The sequence below is a fragment of the Vigna radiata genome, chromosome 1 (genome assembly GCF_000741045.1).
Source record: "Vigna radiata var. radiata cultivar VC1973A chromosome 1, Vradiata_ver6, whole genome shotgun sequence".
NCBI lineage: Eukaryota > Viridiplantae > Streptophyta > Magnoliopsida > Fabales > Fabaceae > Vigna > Vigna radiata.
The window spans coordinates 19,432,046-19,441,333 of record NC_028351.1 but is presented as its reverse complement, the minus strand read 5'-3'; the positions used below and the strand labels follow the sequence as shown (position 1 = coordinate 19,441,333).

General features: G+C 31.6%; 1 protein-coding gene across 1 annotated transcript; it reads left to right on the top strand.

Annotated features, from left to right (window-relative positions):
* The first annotated feature begins 5,728 nt into the window (after positions 1-5,728).
* LOC106758838 (PXMP2/4 family protein 4) lies at positions 5,729-7,875 on the top strand. The gene is made up of 4 exons (XM_014641834.2): positions 5,729-6,233; positions 6,746-6,977; positions 7,142-7,266; positions 7,717-7,875. The coding sequence occupies exons 1-4, from the start codon at positions 5,937-5,939 to the stop codon at positions 7,783-7,785; spliced, it is 723 nt and encodes a 240-aa protein (XP_014497320.1). The 5' UTR covers positions 5,729-5,936; the 3' UTR covers positions 7,786-7,875.
* Positions 7,876-9,288: the final 1,413 nt, after the last annotated feature.

Here is a 9,288-nt window from a genome sequence, read left to right as displayed (position 1 = left end):
CTTTTCTTCAATTTTCTTCTTTTGTCTTGAGTCTAAGACCTTCATCTTCAACCCCAATCTTCACTTTCATCAAAATCACTGCAAAACAATGCAAAACAAGCATAATATCGCTAAAAACAGCTTTTGACTCTCGACTGACTCATTTATTGGGTTTTACTTGATTCTAAGCTCGTTTTAAGTCTTAAAGGGTGTAATTTGGTCTAAATTGACATATGAAAATAACTGTTTTTCAACCGTAATCAATAGTGAAAATCAAACACTGGTTTTTATACTAGTTCGACCAACAATGCCTACATCCGGTGTCCTTCCAACCCAGGAAGAAAATGCACTATAATGGTTGCGGTTTTTACAACAAGGAATTTATAGAAGGACCACACAAACATATAAATCTCCTCTCTAACCCAAAACCAAAATATAGCTGCACACACAAAAACCAGAATTGCAGCAAGAATCCCCTGTTCTGCAATCTGCACCCACGTTGAACAATCCTCAACGTGTAACCAGCACTCTTCACAGGATGCCAAGCCTATCATAGCAAACTTCAATGGTTGCCAAGCCTTCAATCAAATGCAGCAGTCTTCATAAGATGCAAGGCCTTCAAGATCAAATGAGCATCACCTTCTTTATGCAGATAATGATCAACCAGTATGCGCAATGGACTCCTCCCTTTGAATCTCTCTTAAGAAAAATCACCACCGTCTTCTTGGAGAATTCTTGGAGCTTCTAAAATAGAGAATTCAATCTGAAACAGGAAAATGAAAATGTCAGATCACAAAAGTCATAGAACAATTCATGTTTTGTCTATTTATAGTTTTATGTTATATCAGATCTCTTGTCAGTCGAATAGCCTACTAATTCAGTCGACTGTATTAAAACAGTTATAACAGACAGTTAACACAAAGGCTCCTCAGTCAACAAAATATATCACACATTTTTGACAGTTGACCAGGTCATACAATCTTAACTAACTTTTGAAAAATATAGTCGTTGGAGCGTGTAGGCTTAACAGAATTCCAAACAGATCAATAATACAGTCGAATATGTAATCCACAATGTCGACTGACACATGAAAAACACTTTGAAATTCTTTTCAACTCTGCCATTAAGCATAGATTTGACTCCTCCTCAATGGTGTAGTCCTCAACACTTGAAGATTCAGAATCGCTGTTTTCCCAGGCCATGTATGCTTTCTTTTGCTTTTTGTTCTTGTCCTATGGAAACTTAGTGCTTGATTTCTGCTTGTTCTTCAAGTTTGGACACTCAGGCTTGATGTGACCTTCTTTTCCACACTCATAGCATTTTATAACATTGTTCCTTATATTCTTTCTTCCTCTTGAAGGACCTGCATTGTCAGTGGTAGAACTTCTATTTTTCATTAATCGATTAAATTTTCTTACCACCATGTTCACGATTTCTTTGTCCAGCAGTTATGTATCTGAATCAGTTTCTGGCTAAAGTTTCTTTGAGGCTCTCTTGCTCGTAGCCTTGAGGGAAATTGACTTCTTTTCGTCAATTTCTTCTTCCTCTTTTAGCCTTCCAAGTTCCAGTTCATGCTCCATGAGTTTGCCAAGGAGAGTTGCCATATTCATGTTGGTTAAGTCTCTTGATTCTGATATGGCTGTTACTTTTGGCTGTCAACTCCTATTTAGACTTTTCAGGATCTTGATGTTGATCTCCTCTTTGTCAAACACCTTTCCGAGAGCCATGAGATGATTTACTATATGTGTAAATCTCTTTTGCACTTCATAAATTGTATCACCAGCTTTCATCATGAACAATTCATACTCTTGTACAAGGGAGTTTTTCCTGGCCCTTTTCACCTTGTCAATTCTTTTATGCGTCACTTCAAGAACCTCCCATTTCCTTGGTAGTTTTACATTGGGAAATCCTGAAAAATTCATCTATGGTTAGTGTAGATGCAATGATGTTTCTTGCCTTTACATCATACTACGCTCTATGGTTTTCATCTTGAGTCTACTTTGAAAAAATTTTCAAAACAAATTTTTCATTTATAACATGAGTGGGCTCATATGGACTGTTTAGAGTTGCATACCAAACTCCTTTATCCACAAATTCAAGAAATATTTGTGTCCTTATTTTCCAAAAGGCATAGTTTTCTCCAACAAATAGTGGTGGTCTATTTGTGGATGCACCTTCACCAAAGGTTTGAGAACTGAAAGTCATTTTCCAGGATCAATCGATTAATCGGAAATAGTATTCGATTAGTTTTTAAAATATTTTATGAAAACCAGCTCAGGTATCAATTGCTAAAATAGAATAGCTCAATTTCTCACACCAAGAGGGGTGGTGAATTGATGAAATGTAAAAACAAAATCTTTTAAAATCCTTTTCACAAAAAGTGATGTCTTTATACTTTTCTTAAATCGGAAGGTCAAAGATTACCAATGTAGCGGAAAATTAATCAAATAAGTACATAAAGCAATCGATTGAATAAAAAAGAGTAGGGATCAGAAAATTCAAACATTGCGTTTTTATACTAGTTCAGCCAACCTGCCTACATCCAGTGTCCTTCCAACCACGTGAAACAAATGTACTATGATGATCAAGGTTTTTACAACAAGGTTTCTATAGAATACCTCAGGTCAAAAATGTAAAACATCTCTCTAACCCTCTAATCAAAATATAGGCAATACACAACAAGACCAGCATCGAGAATCCCCTCTCCCGGCGTCTAACCCCTTTGAGGCGTTCTTAAAGTCAAGAACACACACGTTCTTCTTTTTGTAATCACAATAGGGAACTCAAAACAATCTTCAAAAGATTATAGAATCTGATCACGCAATAACACCCAAATGTGCATATTGATCAGTCTTTAAAACACAACAGTCTTACTCTTCAAGAAATCTCAAGTTGTTGATCACCACGGTTAATCTTGTTTCTTGGAGCTTTTCCTCTCTTTTCTATAATATCACAACTTTCTATAAAAGATATGAAAATGTTAGAATCACAAAAGTTCTTACAAAATTCAAATATGTGTCAATTTATAGTATAACACATATAAGACGCATTTTAATCGACTTAGCTACAAATATAATCGAATATAACAATTTTGTTATAACAGTTAGCAGCAAACACGACAATTAATTGAATGCGCAATTATTGCAGTCGACTATCATTTAATGCTTGGCCAACACATTTAAAAATATGACTGTTATGACAGTTGTGTCAAGCATTAACAAATTTTCAAAACAACAACTAACTTAATCAAATACAACGCGTATGTAATCGATTAAGCAACAATGCTAAGCATAGTTTTGAAAACTTTTCTATTTGAAAAATGTCACAACACACTTGAAAAGAGTTTGTGCAAAGACATGAGTTTTAATCGATTCACCCCATAATGTAATGGACTTAAAACTGTTGTTTTGCCACACTTTAAAGTTTAACGTAAGTGCTCTTGGTTTTCCTTTTCCATAAACATATGTCATGCATTCACATATAAAATCACATATGTAACATAGTGATATGAAATGAACAACACAATCGTGTTCTCAAATATGCTAAAGACAGATTTAACACATTGATCAAAAGCATATAGCATGTAAACATAGAACATGTAACACAGAATACACATGTATTATTAACTATGTGTTGTCATCATCAAAAACACACATATCACTGAGATTGTGGGTTAAGCTAAACCTGTGCTCGCCCTATCAATAATCTCAACAATTATGAATTGCTTTTGTATTCATCTAAACTATTAACACACATAGGATTTTGCTAAAACAAATAAATGAACTCTTAGTAGAAAATAATGCTTTGAAAGAATAAGTAACATCGTCCAAGGATGGTGTGAAGTTGTTACAACTAAATGTCAATAATTTTAGGCAGGATTTAATCACCTCTGAAAAGGAAAAAGAGTAAACCCTCTTGCAATAGAAAATTAGACAATTGTGTCGCCTATAGTAGTAGATGGCACCGCTGCCAGTAGCAGCAGGTGTAGTGGCAGAGACAACCTAAAATTTTTCCTCTAAATTAGACTCTAGATACCATGTTAAATATAGTAAAAAAATACATATGAGATTAATCTCCTTGTGTTAAATATACACATAATGTCCTCTATTTATAATAGAAGAAATATAGACTAAACTCAAAATACAAATAAAAAATAATAATAAACTAATTAAAGATAAAAGATAAATATAATATATCTCATAAACAAATCGAATTTCTAAATCAGTTGAGACTAAAATCACTTTACACCACTCCTAAACAATACCGGATAACAAAATTCAGTGAACATGTTGGTACCCAGATCATGCAATCCAATTATCCTGCAATCGAATGTTATAATTTTCATTAGTTTGATCTTCTTATTATACAAGTATTACATGATCTACACATAAAGCTTTACATAGTTTCTCTTTTCTGTTTGTTATACAACGTCTTCTATTATATCAATTTTTCTTTTCCTTTCGTGTATATAAACATATATGTTTCAATCTATGCATATATATGAAATAAAAGTAATCTTCTTTCTCGTGCTCTCCTTTTCTTCCCCTCTTGTCTTCATCTTAGATGGTATCAAGAACTCATATGACATCATCATCTTTCGCTTCTACAGACTCAATTCTTTCTTCCTTATCCAATCCCATTTTGGTCTATAGGCTTCATCAAAAATCAAGAAACCAAACAACAGCTTTTGGAAGGCAAACTTAAAGATGGACTGTAGGTGTTTTCTCCATTTTCTTCTACACATGTTTTTACTACTTCTTTTGTAAGTAAAAATGAAACATGTATGAACACTTAAACCTTGTGCCATCATCGCCTTGGACATGCATATGCTCTTATCACTTGTCATGTAATGAAAACGTGCAATATTACTCGTTCTAATAATAAAGAATTTTGTGGTTCTTGTGCTTTAGGCAAATCCCATAAGCTTCCGTTTACACCCTCTACTACAACTTATACTAAGCCTTTATAATAAGTGTTTATCAAGATCTGAGGACTTGCACTCTTTCCATCAACATCTGGTGCATACTATATTATGTTGTTTTTCTTTATTCTTTTTCCAAATATACATGGTTTTACCTACTTATAAAGCAATCTCAAATAATTGTTGTGTTTAAATCTTTTCACATTTATGTTGAAAAACAAATAGGTTTTAAACTTCAAAAGCATTCAAAAAAATAATGTAAAAAGAATTTTTAGCTTTACACTCTTATCTTTTGCATGACATTCCACACAAGTTAACTTTCCCACATACACATGCGCAAAATTGATACTATATAAGGTAATAAGATATAATGGATATAGGATACAAGGAAGAGGAAAGGAGTCGAAAATTTTATAAATATTTATTTTATATTTAAAACAATATTCTCGCAAAAATAAAAAATTATACGGTGTCAGACAATACAATCGAGTGAAAATATCATTTTACGTATTTTTAATTTATAATTATTAAACGTTGAATTTTGTAAATTTTTAAGGTTTAATAATTTACTTTTTTATAATTTTATTTAAATTATATTTAATTTATTATTTGTAAATAAAATAAGGGACATAAATACACGTTATTAAAATTTATATTAATTAATCTTATTTTTATAAAAATTCTAAAGAATGATTTTTTTTAAAAAAAATTACATCAAGATATGATTGTTATTTTATGAAAAAAAAAGGTTGGTGTTTATAGAAAATATAAGTGTTATTTAAAATAATCTTGAGAAAATTAAACTTCTTAATTATTTCACTAAAAATATCTTGAAAGAGTCAATCAATGTTAGGGTATCACTGGTAGTACTACTTTTATACTAAAACACGGCAAATATACGGCGTTTCTCGCAACTATTAAACGACTTCACGTCCCTTTCCACTCACTTCGGATCTTTACGAAAAAAACAACTATCACTCTTCACACCCTTCACGCCATCAACCTTTACTTTCTTCTTCACGTTCCGCTCGCCATCATGACCAATGCCATTTCCAACCGCTTCTTCGCCTCCCTCTCCACTCCCCCGAACCGCCTCCTCGTCCCTCCGCTCTCACATTTTCGCCGCTTCCACCGGCCGCATCTCTACAGCAAACCACCGCTGCACGAACGCGCTTCTCGCTCGGTGACGCGCTTTTCCTCCGTCTCCTCCTCTTCTTATTCTGGCAAGCCGAGGTTCGTGGGATGGTATCTGCGCATGCTCGAAACTTATCCTCTCATCACCAAGAGCGTAACCTCGTCACTTGTGTTCGCCGCGTCTGACATCACTTCTCAGGTAACACCGTTTCGGAAACTCTTCCCTTCATTCTTAACGTGTGTGTGTGAAATGATGATGAAAGTGAAACTGAATATAGACGTGAATCTTTTGCAGTTTAATTTTTGAATTAGTTAAACGCATTTTGGTCCTCTATTTGTTATCGTTGCGTTGGATCATATGGTAGGGGTTTGAACAATTTAATAACTGGACTCTGAAAATCCTGAAATAGCATTTATCTTTATAATGTGATGATTTAGTCATTTGTTAAAAAATGTTACATTGATAATCATTTCCTTGGTGCAGTTTGACTCATACCGTAGCATGTTTAGTTGGAGTAAAAATCTCTGGATTTTTCATTATGCTTTATTTGGTATGGAGAGGAAACGTGAGGAGAAAATGAAACAGAAACAAAATTAGAGTAAAAATAAAATAACTTTATTTGGTATGAGAGACTTGGGTAAAAGTGATCACACTTTATAACTTTTATTGGGTTTTTGTCACTAATATATACTGTTTTACACATTTGTTAGATCATTACACTACCCAGTTTTTGTGCTTCATATGATCTTATAAGGACACTGCGTATGGCAATATATGGACTGCTAATCTTGGGGCCAACACAGCACACGTGGTTTGGTTTTCTATCTAAAATTTTCCCGAAGACAGATTTGGCATCAACCTTGAAGAAAATCTTAATGGGGCAACTTCTATTAGGTCCTATCATCAATGCTGTCTTCTTCTCCTATAATGGTGCTTGCCAAGGTGATTTTTGTCTTTTTTTATAAAGTTTTCAACTCATGGATAGAGGCATCATTTATACCATCATACCTTCTGTTATCAAGATAGTTTTCAACGTAATGTTTTTACCCTTACGTTTTACAAAAGTTGTTGTGTTTCTGAATTTGTCACTTTGACTTCAATATCAGGTGAAGGTGTAACTCAAATTATGGCCAGGTTGAAGCGAGATCTACTTCCTACATTGTTAAGTGGTGCTCTGTATTGGCCTGTATGTGATTTTGTGACCTTGAGATACCTTCCAGTTCGTTTGCAGGTTTGTAATTCTGGGTTTAACGTCTTTGTTAAGAATAATTTGTCTTAATTAAATTTAAAAATTAAGTATACTTTTTATCTTTAAACTATTTTACAATATGATATTTCGTTCTAAACTAAATTATATATATATATATATATATATATATATATTTATAAAAGTTATATAAAACATTATGTAATAAAGTTATGTGAAGCGATTTTTATATGATAAATGAAATTCTATAATAGTCTGTAATATAACTTTCATGTTCTATTACTTTCATAAAGTATAAGACAAATAACTAATACTTTTAATTTAGAAACAATTTTTTTTTTAAAAAAATAATTTTTAGACGAAAAATATATTTAACTTTCAAATTTAATACAATAAACACCTTCAAAATTTATCATTTTTTTCTTTTTAGTTATCCTAACTTTTCATTTTGAATTTTCCTTGTAACTTCTGCAGCCACTGCTGAATAGCACCTTCACATATGTATGGACAATATTTTTAACGTACATGGCAAACAGAGGGTGAGGCATGTGCTTGGTTTGTACATACGCACATAAAGGATTTTCAAGCAATTTTCCGTTGCTTAGCAAATCTGACCAGATATAAGAATCTTGGTATTTACAAATTTCTAAATTTTATTTCAATTTTCTATTCAATTTTATTTTTAATTCTTTCTGTACATATCTTCATATCGTTAGTTTTCACATAAACCATGTGAATGACTTCTTTTCTTGAAAGACATGGTAAATTTATGCTTTTAAATTACTTTTTATTTGTCTGGTTTGAAGGATTCTACTTTGAGTTCAACCATTTATTTTCTGGTTAAAAATAAATTGAAGAACTAAGAAAAAACTTAAAACAATAAAGGGAATTATTTAAAAGAGTATACATAATAAGAAGAGGATATTGATAAACAATAAAGGGTATTAATAATGTTAGCAAAATAAGTTGTTATGACAAAAAATAAATTGAATCACTAAAAGAAAAACTTAAAAGTAATTTAAGTATTAGTTAAAAGAGTCGACACAATAATAGAAAAAAATTAAAAAAAAAAGGTATTTCAATTAAAATTATATAATATATTAAATATTTGTTTTGAAGAAGCAAATGGTTGATTACTCAAAACAAAAGTGAGGATATTTGAGGACCTAAAATTTATTTGAACATTGAAAATAAATTAAATACATTTTTTTACGTAATAAGCTTTTACCTTAGTTCATTTATCCTATTTTGTTGCATCTTCATGTTGTTTAAATAAGACACAAATTTCGTAAAAATGCGATGCAAGTTCAAAACTGATTCAATTAAATATGATATCTGTACTTTCTAAGCGAAGGAACATGAAAACGTTATGCCCTCTACGTTTTCTGTTTTGTTCTTTTTATTTTTTAATTTGTTTCTTATTTTAATCTTTATAACATAAAACTTTACATTTGTTTCATTTCTTTAAGGTTTCGTTGGTAAGTGATAATATGACACATGAAGCGTTTGGTCATTAGCACACATGGTTTCGCATAGGGTCTCATGTCATAACGATGTAAATGATTTGTTAAACGATTTGATTATCATATTATTGATGTAAATGATTTTATCTTAATCATCTAATTGATATAGTTATTTTTTTGTAAGTATTAGATGATCCTAAATTTTAATCATAACATATTATGACGAGTTTTAACAAATTAATGTGTGTATATAAAGTATGTTCGTAAGTTTTAAAATTATAAATCATCTCTATTAGAAATTCAAATTCTTTTATGTGATATGATTGGTTTGTCTCTTTTAAGTTAAAAAAGAGGATCAACTAAAACTTCGTACAATAGAAAATACAATACTATTTTCTTTTTAATTCTTCAGACCGTCTTGTAAAATCACCATAGTGTTGATCCACGTATTCCTCTAAAGACTTCTATGTAAAACGAACTCATGTTTCAAAAGAAATATATAAAAAAGGAAAGATAGTTGGCATGGGAAAAAAGTATAGAACATTTCTTATCTATTGAAAATGTTTTACATATTGAAGGTCTA